This window comes from Macaca fascicularis, chromosome 10 (genome assembly GCF_037993035.2).
Source record: "Macaca fascicularis isolate 582-1 chromosome 10, T2T-MFA8v1.1".
Lineage (NCBI taxonomy): Eukaryota > Metazoa > Chordata > Mammalia > Primates > Cercopithecidae > Macaca > Macaca fascicularis.
The window spans coordinates 67,959,885-67,977,530 of NC_088384.1; the positions used below are offsets into that span (position 1 = coordinate 67,959,885).

Consider the following 17,646-nt stretch of genomic DNA (forward strand, 5'->3'; position numbering starts at 1 on the left):
TTTTCAACGACCGATCACTTTAAGTACAAATGCTAAGGCCCTTGACTCAAGAAGGGCAACTCTGGGTGTGATTTAAGCCAGAGAACTACCCCCTCCCCACCTCTCCCACCGACAATGGTTCAGGCCAAGGCTGAGCTGCCCTGCTACCCCTTCATCCTCCCTTTGCAGCCCCTCCCCGGCCCTGTCCTGCTTCTCTCCCTCTTTTATAGATATCCCCTGAGAGCTCTCCCTCAATAAAACACAGGCTCTGGAGTCCTCACCTCAGGCTCTGCTTCTAGGAGCCCCACCTATGACACCCAGGAACTTGAGGGGCACCATTTCCTTCACAATGCATTAATGGCACAAAGGATAACTTTTTTTTTTTTTTTTTTTGAAGCTGTGCTCTCTAACCACTGGAGTGTGAAAGCATCCCAGATGAAGGCATTTTCTACACATTCTGTGTTTGATTAAACCTATGGAGTCTCTCGATATTACTGTGTTCAGCCTGCTTCAAACTAACCACCTGGTGGAAACTGAGGTGAAATCCATGAGGCTTTGGGGAGTGTTCAGAAGAGAGCTGACAAAGGCAAACCTCCAGTCCAACTATTGATGAAAGATGCTGACAGATACCCCAGTAAAGGAGTCCTAGGGGAGGCTGGGAGAGGAAAATGTTACTAACGCTGCTGTTGCACACACAAGGGCCCATGGGAAGCTTAATCACTTAGTTGAGGTTCCACAACAAAAATTGGAAAGGCTCTCCAAGTTGACTCACAGGCCAGGACATAAGGACAAGAGGGAAGGAGAAGCTGGGGAGGGGGATGGTCACAAAGTCAGAGGGAAGAGCTCCTGTTTCATCGCACATCCAGACCTAGAGAAAAGCAGCTAAGCCCACAGGTAGGCGATGATACTGTCTGCTGATGATGTGAAGGTGAGATAGAGGGGAAATAATGAGCTTCAGCTTTGCAAAAGTATGCAGGAGTGGGAGCTGATCCTCACATTTGGGTGTATGAGGAAATCCAACAGTCTGAAGGGCAAATGAGAACTTCAGACTGCCCCAGTGACAAGGCCAAGGTTCTGGGGAGGACTGAGATAAGATGTTGTCATAGGGAACTGTCTCCTCTCTATCACCCTCCCAAGAGACCCTATGGAGGCCAGCCCCGGGCCTGGGCCATTGGCCACCATCACAAAGAGAGCCAAACATCAAAGCATCTAAGGACAGGCAATGTCAATAATGGAGGCTGGACCATGGGGAAAGCCAGTGGCATTAATATGTATAAAGTCCACAGGAGGAGAGAAAAAGTAAGCATCCCGTCTGTCCATAATGAGAATTAAACTGCCACTGGGGCCTGGAGAGAGGTGAGTGGAAAATCCAGCTTGTGGTTCTAGTCTCTTTTGGAGTTCTCCAAGATGGATGGGAAACAGCACAGTCTGTACCCAAGACAGACTCACAACCCATGGAACTCAAGAAGTTGTCCAAGAATCTCTCTTCTTCTGAAGTAATCATTCAGCCTCCTTCTCCTAACAAAGGACAAATGAAAGGAAAAGAATATCAAGTATCTGCCTACATTGGTCTACCTAATCTAATCATTTCCATTAGATCATAGCAGTTTCCTCTCCTATGCTAATACCCATCAATTACCAGGGTGCCCTGGAGCTCAAGATTGAGAATGACGCTACAATTGACTATTGATGTCTGGCAGGCAAAGTGGCAAAGAGATAGCAACACATGTCTTTTTGTTTAGAATCTTCCAATAGATTCAAAGGCTAAATCAGTAAATGACATCATGTGTACATGCATTTCAAAAAGAAAATACCTTATTTCCTAAATGCAATAGCACAAAAAATCATCATAAAAAAAGAGGCAGAAGGAGAAGGAAGGAGAAGAATGAAAAGAAAGAACAGGAGAGTCAGAATTAAGAAAAGCAGCAGCAAATTCAGACAGAAATAAATTTGTAAAAGTAATTTTTCAAGGTAACTTTGATCTCATCTACCAAATTCTATTTTAATAAAGTGCTCTTTTTACCAACTACAGAACAAAATGAAATATCCCATAAAAAGTTATTTCCCATTATTCATACATAAACTCCCTAGCTATGAATTCAGTCCTTATAAATAGCAGAATGGGTAACTCTCAGTAATCCCTAGCTTAAGGTAGAGCTACTGCAGCCAAGCGCTTCTCTGTAGCGTCTTCTCCAGAACTCCTGGAGGCCTCCAATGGTGCCCATGCTGTCAAGGTTTGCTTCTCACCCTGCTGGGTCCCTGGTTGGACACACCATTTACAGGGATTAGTCTTGTGACATGAGCGAGGCAATAATTTCAGCTGAAGTTTAGAAACATATGCCACGCAGTGGTAACCTGTGTAGGCAAAATACCAACCAGAGAAAATCAAAGGATGACAAAATCCAACGCAGCCAGAGAGTTGGAAAGGAAGATTGCTTGGGAGTCATTCAATCTGAATTTGGGTTCCCCAGAAGTAGAGCTCAAGACAAAGATATATGGCAAGTAGTTTCTTGTGAGGAGAAAGGGATAGGGAAGAAGGGAGTCCACAAAGGAGTCAACAAAGTAATTTATCAAGCTAATTACTGCTGTGGGCAACTGAAGCTTCATCCTGCTGGGGGCCTCCAGAAAACCACACCGAGCATGCACCTCAGAGTCATCCCACTCTGGGGAACTGGGATATTTACACACTGACTCATCAGTTCTTGGTCAAGGACTTTTCTCAGGGGTCTTTATTCTTCTGGAACTTCTGGTCTGCTTTGAGGGGCAGATGGCGTGGTCCTCTTAGGAACTGGAGAATCTCCCAGGCAAAGAGATTCAGGTTCAGGCAATGGGAGGCTCGGGTAATACATACTAAGTAGCAAGGCCTGAGAGACACAAACTAGGTGTGGACAGTGTCTGCTACACAACCCAATCTTCCTAGTCTGCAGAAGGGGACACTCAGCTAGTGTGGCTGAATGTTAGTCTGGAGGCACAGAGACAGGAGACTGATGCAAGGAGAGAGGATTGTTTGAGGGAGCGATTCTGTAGTCTCCCAATGTGGAGTCAATGCAAGAATGCTGGCTTGTTCCTACGGAAGTTTAGGAAAGAACTTCTTAGAGAAGAAATTTGGAAATTGTGTCTTGGAAAAGGGGTCTTATAATTTACCAAGTATGTATTCCTTGGCAAGGCACTGGGCTAGCCTACACAGAGGAAGGCCCAGAGCACCTGTTCCTAAGGGAATAAGTACTCCAGGAAGAAGCGAGGCTGGGGGATGCAGACAGACAAATTGCATATGAAGCAGGATGTGCTGGGTGTCACGTGGAAGGGAAACGTAAAGTGTTCAGGTGTTTACCTGAGGGAGAAATTGTCTCTGGTGATATATAAGCAGCATGATACACAATGGAGAAGAGTTTGACCAGGGCAGACGGCGAGTGGGTTGTGAAACAGACCTAGCACAGACTGACAAGCTTACTCAATAAACAGCAAGCAGTCTGTGTGTGCACCCCATGCACTCCTGGGCACACCCTGGAGGATGGAGACTGTAAGGTGACACAGGCCGTCGGGGCCCCAGTGAGGCCGTAAGTACCAAGCAGAGGAGTAGCTCTGCCATTTGAGAGGCCGGAGATACAACATGATGTTAGACCTGCTGAAACACAACCCTATCGATCTATCAGGATGTTATTAGGCATTGGGGGCTGGAACTGGGGTGGGGGCGGCACAAACAGCAAAGAGGAATGCAAGCAGGAGATAAACACGGTGGCTAGGGGGAGAGGCCGAATATGCCTTAGATGCTCTGACCAACAGAACTTTCTATGATGACGGAAATGCCCTATGCCTGAACTGTCCGATTCAGCAACAGTTCCCTGCCTGTTACCGACTGACAATGGACCTCCAGCTATGACTGTGTTTGCCACATGTGGGAGAATCTATCGGAGGTGCTAAAATGAGAGTACAGAACCTTCCAATCATCTGAGAATTCTCAATTCTCCTTGAAGAAAGCAAATCATCCTCCTGGGGCCCATCTGAAGTGTGAAATGCCTTTTGCCAGCCCATAAAGAATGTTCAGAGTGCCGCAGTGTGAAACCAAAACCCCACATCAGGGAGCCCTTGGCTTCTAGCAGAACCCGAACAGACATCCTCGTGGAGGAAGGTCAATTGCCACCTTGTTGTGACCTGCTTGGGGAACTGCCTGTCATCGGCTGGCAGCCCAGCCACAGAACACTAGCCAAAAATGGCGCAACTGTTGACTGAATCAGAGAAAAACATTCAGGTCAGCACCAGGAAAGGTTTGGAAGCAGGGCGAGGCACTGAGCTCCACGTGCTGGGTGCTGTCTAATTGCTTTGACAGACTTCCTCTCTCTCCACCTTCACAACAACCCCACCAAGTAGGTCTCCCTATCCTCACTTTGCAGATGTGAAGTCTGAAGCTTATTTGTAATTTGAAGTCCCAGTATTTCTCAGAAACAGGCCGGAGGGGACTCAAACACAGTGACCAAGCCCTGAACCGTGGCCTTCCATTATACCATGCATGATCTCAAACACAGTATTTTCCATTTCTATAACGTCACCCTTTTGTCTTTCAAATGGAACTCATTTTTTTTTAACAAGCAAACAATGGATTCTGTTCCAATTTATTTTGTAAGTTAATACTCACACATACTAGTTTTTAAAACTCCAATCTACATAATTTTTTTGTCATTTGTCAATAAACCTTAAAATAAGGTCCTAACAAATTTAGAGTGGTTTTGGGAAAAGCTGAACAGAATGTACAGAGTTCCCAAATGCTCCCAGGATAACCAGTTTCCCCGATTACTAACATCTTGCATTGGTGACGTACATTTGTAACAATTGATTAACCAATATTGATACATTATTATTGACTGAGGTGCAGGGCTAACATTAGGGTCAGTTTTTGATGTTTGACATTTTACGAGTTTTGAAAATATGTAACGTCATGTATCCATCATTACAGTATCATAAGAGAACAGTTTTGCCACCTTGAAAACCCTCTACGCTGCACCGTTATCCCTCCTTCCTCCCTCCCCCTGGAGCCCCAAGCAACTACTTATCTTTCTACTGTCTCTACAGTTTTATCTTTTCCAAAATGTCACATGGTTGGAATCATACAGTAAGTAACCCTTTCAAATTGGCTTCTTTTGCTGAGCAATATGCATTAAAAGTTTCTATTTTTTTTTTTTTTTTTTTTGTGGCTTGATGGCTCATTTCTTCATATCACTGAATAACATTCCTTTGAACGTCTGCACCATAGTTTACTTACATATCTATTGAAGGACATCTTGGTTGCTTCCAAATTTGGGGTTGTCTATCCTGTTCCATTAGCCTAGTTGTCTATTCTTTTATTGTTTGTGTGTTTAAACAGGGATATTTATATAATTATTCCTTTTCTTTTCTTTTTTTTTTTTTACTTTTTATTTCAATAGGTTTTGGGAATCAGGTGGTGTTTGGTTACATGAATAAGTTCTTCAGTGGTGATTTCTGAGATTTCAGTGCACCCATCACCTGAGCAGTGTACACCATACCCCACGTGTAGTCTTTTATCCCTCGACAGTCTCCACCCTTTCCCCTGAGTTCCTAAAGTCCAATGTATCATTCTTATGCCTTTGCATTCTCATAGCTTAGCTCCCACATATGAGTGAGAACATACGATGTTTGCTTTTCCATTCCTGAATTACTTCACTTTGAATAATAGTATCTAATTCCACACAGGTTGCAGCAAATACCATTATGCCATTATTCATTCCTTTTTATTATGCCATTATTTCATTCCTTTTTATGGCTGAGTAGTATTCCATGGTGTGTGTGTGTGTGTGTGTGTATGTATGTATGTGTGTGTGTGTGTGTGTGTGTGTGTGTGTGTGTGTGTGTATATATATATATATATATATATATATATAGTTTTCTTTTTTTCTTTTTTTTTGAGACGGAGTCTTGCTTTGTCGCCCAGGCTGGAGTGCAGTGGCCGGATCTCAGCTCACTGCAAGCGCCGCCTCCCGGGTTTATGCCATTCTCCTGCCTCAGCCTCCCGAGTAGCTGGGACTACAGGCGCCCGCCACCTCGCCAGGCTAGTTTTTTTTGTATTTTTTAGTAGAGACGGGGTTTCACCGTGTTAGCCAGGATGGTCTCGATCTCCTGACCTCGTGATCCGCCCGTCTCGGCCTCCCAAAGTGCTGGGATTACAGGCTTGAGCCACCGCACCTGGCCATATATCATTTTCTTTATCCACTCATTGATTGATGGGCATTTGGGCTGGGTCCATACTTTTGCAATTGCAAATTGTGCTGCTATAAACATGCACGTTCAAGTATCTTTTTTGTGTAATGACTTCCCCTGGGTAGATAACCTAGTAGTGGGATTGCTGGACCAAACAGCAGATCTACTTTTAGTTATTTAAGGACTCTCCACACTGTTTTCCACAGTGGCGGTACTATTTATACCGCCACTATGGAAGAGTTATAATTATACTCTTCCAATTCTCCATTCCTGGCATATAGGAAAGCAATCAACTCTCGTGTCTTTGTATCCTGCAACCTTGTTATAATTACTTATTAGTTCCAACAGTGTAAAAGTGTTCCCTTTTCACTGCATCCATGCCAATGTCTACTATTTTTTTTTTTTTTTTATGGTCATTCTTGCAGGAGTGAGGTGGTATTGCATTGTGGTTTTGATTTGCATTTCCCTGATAATTAGTGATGTTGAGCATTTTTCCAAATACTTGTTGGCCATTTGTATATCTTCTTTTGAGAACTGTCTATTCATGTCCTTAGCCCATTTTTTGATGGGATTGTTTGTTTTTTTCTTGCTCATTTGTTTGAGTTCTTTGTAGAGTCTGGATATTAGTCCTTCTTTTACCAATACCACATTGTCTTGATTACTGTAGCTTTATAGTGAGTGTTGAAGTCTCATAGTGTCAGTCCTCTGATTTTGTTCTTCTTCAGTATTGTTTTGGTTTTTTTGCCTTTCAATATACACTTTAGAATCACTTTATGGATATCCACAAATTAAACTTGTGCGATATTTATTACAATTGCATTGAAAGCATAGAACAAGTTGGGAAGAACTTGACTCTGACTCTACCTATTCATGAACATGGAATATCCATTTAGATCTTTTTTTGATTTCTTTCATCAGAGTTCGGCAGCTTTTTCATATCAATCTTGTATATATTTTGTTATAATTATACTCTTCCAATTCTCCATTCCTGGTATATAGGAAAGCAATCGACTCTTGTGTCTTTGTATCCTGCAACCTTGTTATAATTACTTATTAGTTCCAGGAGATTTTTATCGATTCTTTGAGATGTTCTACAGGCAATCATGTCAGCTGTGAACAAAACTAGTTTATTTCTTTCTTCCAAATCAGTGTGTCTTTTCTTTCCTTTTCTGGTCTCATTACATTGTCTAGGGCTTCCAGTATGTTGTCAAATAAGAATGATGAGAATGGACATTTTTGCCTTATTTCTGATCTTAGGGGTAAGGTACCCAGTTTCTCACCATTACTTTCACTGTTAAGCCCTCCATGTGACGTGGAGTAGCAGGTGTTCTACCCATTTTCCCTTGGCATTCAATCTTCTTTATCTGGGAGCTTTCTCTGGCCACAGATCAGGCCCCATCAATTATGTGGAGAAGCCAGGAGTGCCCGGGAGTTAATTTCTCCAGAAGCAACCATCAGCCAATAGCAGACAGGAGTTGGTAAGTAAATGCTCCACAGTATTCTCACCTGTTTTAGGAGACAAACCTGTGGTATACCCAACCCAAGACCAAGCCATGTACATATGCAGTTATGGTTTCATTTTATCTATGGTGTAAAAGGTTAGGATTCACAATTCTCGCAAGTACTGCTCTGAGACAGAGTATCATATCTACTAGAAACCCAGCTAGTCATGTATTTCAACCATATTATTAAACTTCAAAAATAATGTGGTAGTAAAAAATTAAGGAAAGTAAGAAGGCAAACACATTTTAAAAAATGAATTAGCAATACACTTTATTGTGGCTTCAACATGTTCACTGCTCTTTCCATCATCCAACATTGTTCTCTTTATTCACTGAAGGAGGAGATGTTCACAGATAATCATCTGCTTTCCCCAAACCAGAAACCAATATTCAGAAGAAAAGTCTACCATGGTTCTTTCTAGGTGCAGAAACCAGGGCCTATTACTAAGGCTGTGGCGAGATGGAGGTCCAAAATATTTCCAAATCATTACTGGCTACAGGTGAGGTCCACAGGAAATATCACCCAATAGCTTTAGAAAACAAGTCCGAGGCCAGGCCCTTTATGCTCTAACATTTCCACCAGGCATATATCACCTGTAAAAATCACGTGCTAATCCCCTTTTCCTTTTTGTGAGTGAGACAACTACCGACTGGTCCACAAGGCCCTCCATAATCTGGCCTCATTGAATGCATCCAACATTATTTCCTAACACTTGCCAGTCTCTCTTTCTGTTCCAATTAGAACTGGCTTTAAATCTTGAGCTCAGAAGAATTGCTCTCACTTGGTGCCACTCTCCTACGGCAATGCTCTCCAGTCTTCCCTCTGTCTGCACAATTCCAAACAGTCCCACAGAGACCCTGTCCTCCATGAAGTATTACTTCCAACTCGCCATTTTTTTTTTCTCTTTCAACTCTCAGAGAAGTAAGGCTGTACATTTCTATTGGGTGCAAAACAATATCTGCCATAATGATGAGATATGATAGACTAAATTGTACCACTGTTGGCATTTGCTAAGCACTCACCATGCTCCAGGTGAGGGGTCTAATGGCTTCACGTGTGTTATCTCACTTAACCTTCCTCTATACCTTGGTCCTTTTATTATCCACATATTACAGATGAAAACACATAGAGTAGGTGATGTAAACTGACTTGCCCAAGGTCACACAATTGAAATGGTGAAGCCAAGACTCAAACTCAGGTTGTGTGGGTTAAGCATACTGCTCTCAATCTCAGTGGTACACAGCCTTGGTAACCAGTCAGCCATCTGAATGTGGTCCAGCTGAAACAGCCAACTAGTTCCAGAACAAACTATGGGCCCTCACTACTCCATGCCTCCACAAATGCTACTCTCATTCCTCTGGATGATGCTTCTTTTTTTTTTTTTTTTTTTTTGAGATGGAGTCTCGTTCTGTCGCTCAGGCTGGAGTGCAGTGGCGTGATCTCGGCTCGCTGCAAGCTCCGCCTCCCAGGTTCACGCCATTCTCCTGCCTCAGCCTCCGGAGTAGCTGGGACTACAAGCACCCGCCACCATGCCCAGCTAATTTTTTTGTATTTTAGTAGAGACGGGGTTTCACCATGTTAGCCAGGACGGTCTCAATCTCCTGACCTTGTGATCCTCCTGCCTCGGCCTCCCAAAGGCGCTGGGATTATAGGCGTGAGCCACCGCGCCCGGTGCTTCTGCCTTTTCAAACTCTTACACATCCATCAAGACCCACCTTCGCTGTTATCTCTTCCGTCAAGACACTTCATCTGGCAGAATTAGCATTTCTTTAAAAAATGTCAAGAGATACAAAGATGAAAATAAAAAGACACTCCTTCTTCCACTAGAAACTCATTCTTAACATTTGGCACATACATTTCCAGGTTGCAGCTTGCTTTTTGCACCTAAAACAGTTGTCATAAATAAATTCCCATGTCATTCAATATTCAACAACTTAATTTATAATGAGTTCCCCATATTCCAATGTATGATTGCTGTATAATTGAATATGATCTTAAACATCTGATCTGTCCAAAGATTAACATGGCCAACTCAGCAGAAATTTGCCATGATGAATGCCTAAGTCCTGATTTTTGGAACACTGGCAGAGTATAGGTCTCATAGTTCTGTTCCAGTTTCCCACAGTGCTTGGGCAAGACATAAAAATGGATATATCAATGGATCCACTCTGGCCAATGGCCCAGTCATCTTTGCCACTGCCAGTATTTTCTGTCTTGGCTTGAAGCTCCAGAAGAACAGAGAGCTAATCAGCTTAACTCACTGTATAGGGCATTACATTAGGAAATTTTTAAATGACTGGCAAAAGGGAATCAGATCCACAAACAACATTGTTACATGACTATTCTTACAGGTACAAATCAAAGTTGGTGCCCCATCTTAAGTTTCCATATTACCCTAATGCAAACTGACATTTCAACAGTAACAACTAGTATTTTATAAAGTGTTAAAGTGCTTTTAATGCTCACTATCTCATTTACTCTTCCAAAACACTTCAAAAATAGATATTGTATCTACAAATGTGGCCAGTGAATTGCAGCCAGATGAGTCCAGGGTCAAAAACACACAGAGACAATGACAAGGACACAGCAGCTGGCACTAGGAGCTGCCCATTGCAGAGGGCATCCTAGATCTGCCCGTCACAGAGATTAGACGACCATACCTTCATTGGCTTCAACTTCTTCATTTGCAGAATGAAGAACTCAGACAGATGATATCAAAAAAGGCTGTATTCTGTGGGTCTATGGAATGGGAAACTGCTGCTCTTTGGGGGACTTCTGCAAGTCTCTGTTTAATTCCAAATGAGCGTTCCTGGGTGGCTGGGAGTTGTACCCAGCTGCTGAGTGAAGAAGTGTTTACTCTGTCTTGAGTCCTGAGTCCTTCCTAGTGTGACACTATATTTACCCCTGGAATCTTTGAAGTAAGCAGATGACCTTGTTTCCTGGGTAAGGTGTTAAAGCACAGGCTTTAAGTGAAGACAACAGAGTGCTTTACTGCCTAGACTCCCTCCAGAACACACCCCACAGGCACAGTGGATGGACTAGGTCCAGTTCCCAAACCGATGTGATCCTCAGATGACCTCTGGGCTTTTTGTAAAATACAGATTCCTGGACTCCACTCCTGGGAATTCTGATCTGGTATGTCTGGGCAGGGCCCAGGAATCTGTATTTTAGGAACGGCTTCCCCGGGGATTGTCACAAGCCACTGAGAACTTCTGAATAAGCTAACTTCTCCAGGCTGCTGTCAACCTAAAATCCTTTGCTGGTTTGCCTACCGTTGTGGGTCTCCACCTGGAAGACTCAAAAACTCCCCCTACCCCGACCACATCCCAGACCAATTAGTTCAGCCCCTCTGGGGATGGTTCAGGCATTTGTACTTTCAGAACTCTCTGGGCCATCCCAGCCAGACCTTGGTGCACTCATCCTCCAGGTAGGAGGCAAGAGCTTACATGCAAGCAAGTCAAGAGTCCTGAACTTGAAGTGTGGTTCTATCATTTACCTTATACAAGTCACTGCCTCCTACACAAGTCAGCTGCTTCACAAAAGGGGCCCAATGAGACCCCCTTCATTCCGTGGTGGTGGGGATAATACGTGTTCTGCACACAAATTACCCTGTGCAACTGTGCCGCTCCCTCAACAAATCACATCATACAACTGTACTTTTCATATTACCATTGTTGTTATAAACAGAAAAACTAGATGACAAGAAAAGAGGCAGAAATCTGAACTCGTCATGTTATTTCTGGATGTTTATTTGAAACACAGGAATCTAAGTTGCCAAGTGGTTCCCAAACTCATTTTGGAGGACCTGGGAATGCCTGATCCCCAAATTTTGTCCCTGACCTCTCTCCACCTCACTCTTCCTCCCTGCCCAGGCTGTGGGGATGGTGGAAACAGGAAAGTGGGGTGATGCAGTGAGAATATCCATGCCTTTTATCACGACACCCTCTGTATTTGTTTGCTAGAGATGGTGTCAAAAACTACCACAGACTGATTGGCTTAAACCGTGGAAATGTGTTCTCTGACAGTTCTGGAGGCTAGAAGTCCTAGATGAAGGTGTCGGCAGAGCTGGTTCCTTCTGAGGTTGTTAGGCAGAATTTGTTTCATGCCTCTCTCCAGCTTCTCATGGTTTGCTGCTAAGCTTTGGTTTTCCTCATCTTGCAGGCACAGCCTCCCAACATCTGCCTTTATCTTCATATGGAGTGCTTCCTGTGGGTATGTCTGTGTCCAAATGTCCCCGTTTTATCAGGACGCCTGGCATGCTGAATTAATACGACACTAATAAACTCATTTTAACTTAATTACCTCTGTAAAAACCTTATCTCTAAATAAGGTCATATTATGAATTACTGGGGGTTAGGACTAAGATGCCAAGATATCTTTTTTTAAGGGACACAATTCAATCCACAACACCATCCCGAACCTGAACACCTGAGCCCACCCCTTGGATCTCCCACATGCCCCAAGTCCCAGAGACAGAAGACAGGCTGCCAAGGTGCAACGTCCTGGTTAGAATGTTACTTCATCACATATCTCTTGTTTCACAAACTGCCAGAAGGAACTCTTTTGCAGATTATACGGAACTCACTCAATTTCCTTCTAGAATTCCTCTGCCTTCCTCCCCTCTTCCCTCTACCCAATGTGCTGTTGGTTAAGCCTGATTAATCAAATATGCCTAATAAAATGTTACTGGATTGGAGAGGTGTCCACGTGCATTGGAGGAGGGTTGTCTCCAGGTTACCTTGGTACCCCATCTCCTGGTTGGTTTCTGGCCCTCAGCCCCCAAGTCTTGGCAAACTTTGAAGCTCTGGGTTAAGGACAAACTTCTCTCCAGCAGGCAGATCAGGGTGGTAGCTCTCCAAAACACCATGTGGGATGCAATGTGAAATGCAACTCCAGCATTTACTTAACAATTTCTGTTTCTTCTAGCACTGTCATACTTCGGTTTAGTTTTCCTAACCTGTTTCTTCTACTTTTTCTTATAAAATGAGAAATATTAGAATTCTTGAACAGCTAAATCAGTGAAATGACATTTTCCTCTTTTACAAATGGTTATATAGACTGAGTGATAACTTAGGAATTAATATTCTTATGGATTCTTCATCAAGTGCATTTATCTACACGCTTCCCTCTGCGGTACAAACACCCACAGATGCTGCACAAGGAAAAAAAAAAAAAAACACAGATACCTGGAGGCAAAAAATAACTGCCCTCTACTCAAATGTAGCCCAGATGGTAAGAATGAGGACTGAACGCAATGATCTGAACTGCAGCTCCGGCCCGAGGAACTCCCCATGGAATTACAACAGGGAGGGTATAAAAGGAAGCTCTGGAAGCATTCAAATTAATTACAAACAGAGTCAGTCTTGTTGGGAACTGTGTGTCCAAGAATCCTTCTCCACGATTCAGCAAGTTCACAGCTCTTCCGAAGCTTGGCAGTGTCCCTTTGCTGGGGACCAGCTATCCCGTTCAAAGTGTGGAACGTCCCTGTGTGAATCAAAAATGACATCTCTGTGACAACCCATGGATGTGCTAAAACTAAGCCTTCCCAGCCTTAAGAAAAGTTGGTGGAGACTCATTTGAAGAGGTGAAACTCGTCATATATGGTGGGGTCAGAGTCATAAAAATAATCGTGATAATAACTGCTATCATCGAGTGAGTACTTATTCCACACACACAGGTAAGGTGCTTCTCAAGCCCATGCAATCTTTGCAGCCCCATATCACAAGCACTGTTATTACTCCCATTTTATTGATATAAAACCTGAAGTCCCTTGAGGTTAGCATCTTGCCCAAGGTCACACCTGCATGTAAAGGAGCCAGGTTTCTACGTTGTATTTGACTCCAGAGCCAAGCTCTTAAATGCCTCATACATCTCAACAGTTCATCCAAACAACTGGCTGAAATAGAACAGGCATTGTGATCATATGGGCAGGTTGGCTAGGAGGCCGTGATCCCAGAGGCCAAGACAGTACACTGAGCAGACACGATTCTCACTTCTCAGGTGGTCTCAGTGGCAATCTGCAGAGACAGCCTCAGGGAGTTCCACACATCTAAGAAGTGGAGGACTTGAGGGCTCCTTCATAAACCAATCCAAGGGCTGTGGAACTTGTGAGAATGTCAGAGGAAGAAATCTGATATGTAACCAGCCAACAGGCCCTGAGGTTTGCCGACCCTGTCACGCGAGAGACAAACCCTGGGAGGCAGGACCCAAATTAACCTCCTGCCATGTCAGGGGCTCTGCTGACCAAAGCCAGTGCAAGAGTGACAGGGCAGGGGAGAGCTTGAGTTTGCCATGCAAAACTTTCTAATGAAAAGCTTTATTTCATAGTTTCTTTCTATTAAAGGAAAGAGTATATTTTCTATTATCTTGGTGAAGGGGTCAATGTGATAGGTAATTACAACATGTTTTTTCCCCCAGTTCTCCATTAATCCCTGTATCCATGCCCTTTGCAATTGGATTTTTCTCCTCCCATCCTGTGGTGCCTCTATCCCCTGAAGATAGGCCAACTTTGTGACTTGATATGGGCAAGATAATTGAAGGAAGTGATGCTGTGCCATTTTCCAGCCTTGCCCTCAAGAGGCCTCACACACCTCCACGCCCCTGCCACCAGCCTGTGAACAGGTCTCAGCTGACTACTGAGTGATGAGAGGCAAGTGCCAGCCAAAAGCCAGCCAACCACAAGACATGCGAGGCCATCCTAATCCAGCCAGCCCCAAGCTGACCACCAGATGATCACAGATGCATCAACAAGCTCAGCAACCATCAGCTGATCCTGGCCCAGAGCAACATAACTGCCCTGCTGACCTATGGACTCATGAGCCATAGTCAATGCTTAGTGTTAGAAACAACCATGTTTTAGGGTAGTTTGTTACACAGCTGTGTAGCTAACTGATACAATAGGGTTCTCAAGGCATAAACAGAGAATCCTTCCCCAAGACACAGGGCAAATATGAGTTTGTTTTGAGTGCATAATAAGTCCATCATCTTATTTACTAAAACACGCTGCTTCAAGAATAACTACCATGTGTGGACTTTTATTTTATTTTATTTTATTTTATTTATTTATTTTGAGATGGAGTTTCACTCTTGTTGCCCAGGCTGGAGTGCAATAGTATGATTTCGGCTCACTGCAACCTCCACCTCCCAGGTTCAAGCGATTCCCCTGTCTCAGCCTCCTGAGTACCTGGGATTACAGGCATATGCCACCACACCTGGCTAATTTTGTATTTTTAGTAGAGATGAAGCTTCTCTATTTTGGTGAGGCTGGTCTCAAACTCCCAACCTCAGGTGATCTGCTCACCTCAGCCTCCCGAAGTGCTGGGATTAGAGGCGTGAGCCACTGCGCCCGGCCGATGTGTGAACTGTTAATATGTATGAGGTACTAGGAAAAGCACTTTTAGTCCCTTTGTAATTTAATCTTCACAGCAACATTATCTCAGCAGCCACACACAAGAGTTGAGATTTAATATTCTCGATGAAAAAACAGACTCAGAGAGGCTAACATGAACCCAAGGGCAACTTATCCCAAGCTCACATGCATACAGAGTATGCTTGAGAAGTTCTGTCTCTGTAATCAATTAATATGATGGGCTGGGATTTAAAAGTTTCCATCATGGCCACATAGCAGCTTCGTGTACATTTTACAAAGAGGAAGTTTTGTAAGTAGTAAGCCCTACCGGTTTTACCCAGTCTAGGAGAGGACAAGCATAGGCGAATCTAACGTGGCTCTCTGTGCCAACAGGAAAGAGTGTTTTTCTTTTCTCCCTGCATAAAAGTCAAAATAAGAGTCCAGGATGGGGTGGGTGGGGCGGGATATGGCAGGGGGTGCGGCGCAGTGGCTCATGTCTCTAATCCCAGCACTTTGGGACTCCAACTGGGCGCAAATTGAGGTCAGGAGTTCAAGACCAGTCTGGCCAACATGGTGAAACCCGGCCTCTATCAAAAATACAAAAATTATCCAGGTGTGGTGGCAAGCACCTGTAATTCCAGGTACTCAGGAAGCTGAGGCACAAGAATCGCTTGAACCCGGGAGGCAGAGGTTGCAGTGAGCCACTGCATTCCAGCCTGGGTGACAGAGTGAGACTCCATCTCAAAAAAATAAAAAATAAAAAATAAATGTCCAGGGCAGGAGTCAGAAAACTTTTTCTATAAATGGCAAGGTAGTAAATCTTTCAACCTTGGCAGGTCAAACAGTCTTGAATGCACCATTCTACCACAAAAACAGCCACAGATAACACACAAACCAACAGGTGCGGCTATGTCCAGTAAACCTTTATTTACCAAGATGGGGGTAGTTTCCTGAGCCCTGGCCTAAGGGACAGACAGAGAAGAGGGGAAATACACAGTAATGCTGGTGCCCTAACTCCCTGGAGTTAAGAAACAACAAGTAGTCTATTAAAGTCTCCTACTTCTAAGTGATATCTGAATCACCCATTGTTTTCTGTAAGTTATGACAGAAGTGACTAATTATTTCTTACTGAACATATTCATCTTGATGGACTTGCAATTATGTACCAGGGATGCTGTGTTAAGAAAGACCCAGGGGCTATATGGTGGGTCCACATGAAAGGGCACTGTGATTGATTACCAATGTCTGTCTTGGGCAAAAGAATGGAGAAAGATGGCACGAAATGAGTCAAACATCCCACACACTGGTCATGTATGTTCTAATCATCATTACCCATTTTCAATACAAATTAATTGACGCTAACTCAATTTAAAATGAATTGTTGATCATTCAGGCTGCTTTTCAGAAACAGGTGTGAATAATCTTCTGAATACCCTTGATCCAGTGATCTGGTTGCCAGCTTCAATCATTTCACCTTAAACGTCAAGAGCTGGTCAATACACTGAAGCTGGAAAGGACTAGGTAAAATTCCCTAACCACTACTATCTTCAAATATGGGCACTGAACTGGAGGCACAGTTCCAGTAACCCCCTCGCAACAATATTTACCTGAGCAGCCTTTATCTAGGCTAAGTCAAGCACTTGGGCAGTCCTGCAGGAATGGATTCCTTATCACTGAAGGCTCCAGCAATTACTCTTCTCTGCATGCAGAGCTAGGATGCAGGGCCACAGCAATTTCCTACAGTGGTCCTCGAAAACCCTGTTGAATTTCATTAATTAGCAATTATCTTCAGCTGAACACACAAAGTCCTATCTGTGGGCTAAGAGAAGCTGGAAACCCATCCAGCTAAAGTAGAAAAGACAAGATTTAAGAGGCAGTGGAAATATATCCGTGGATGCCACTCACTTCATTCTAGCCCTCTTAATTCCTAACTTTGAGACTATGAGACTTTGAGGGATTCATTTTCTAATATTCTATTTGGACTTGCACTATCCATGATGGTAGCCGATAACCATATGTAGCAATTTAAAATTAAACTAAAATAATATTAAAAATTTAGTTCTTCAGTCATATTCCAGTACTATTTCAAGCTATATTACTATACAGTGCAGAGGGAGAATATGTCCATCATCAAAGAAAGTTCTGATTCAGACTAAAGTACCAGGTACTGCAGCGCTCTGTGCCTATCTTCTGCATATGGCACAGCAGAGGCTGTTCACTACTGACACGCTAACCCTGTGTCTGCATGCAGTTTCTGGCTGGGAAGGGACATTCGGCCCACATGCAGGGTGGGTCAAGCCAGCAGTGCCAACAAATACCCCTAGAAGCAGGGCTCAGCGAGTGGCAGGTGGGAATCAGCAGATGAGCCTCCCAGTGTCCATGTTCCCTGGCTTACAGAGCTCCGAGGCGTGTCCTACAGAGGCTCCCAGAGTTGCCAAATTGCAATGAGTCCCAGCTACCCACAGCAATCATGTGCTTGCTGAAATCCCCTTAACTGGCTTGACTTGGGTTGCCTTCTATAGGAACCCACCTAAGACAATGAACTTCATTGGTAGTTCACAAATTGTAAGATAGTCACATTGATGTTGTCACTGAATCTTGGTGTT

At 43.7% G+C, this 17,646-nt stretch overlaps 1 protein-coding gene across 5 annotated transcripts in view; it reads right to left on the reverse strand.

Moving 5' to 3' along the window:
• Nucleotides 1–17,646, reverse strand: part of SLC24A3 (solute carrier family 24 member 3) — a 503,791-nt gene that overhangs the window by 369,824 nt on the left and 116,321 nt on the right. The window contains exon 3 of one of the 5 annotated variants that reach the window (XM_074004677.1): nt 11,421–13,176. The exons of the other annotated variants lie outside the window; for them this stretch is intronic. Coding sequence (XP_073860778.1) covers nt 13,034–13,176 — 143 coding nt within the window. The 3' untranslated portion in view covers nt 11,421–13,033. Of the gene's footprint in view, nt 1–11,420; nt 13,177–17,646 lie in introns of those variants that run through there. 5 annotated transcript variants of the gene reach the window in all.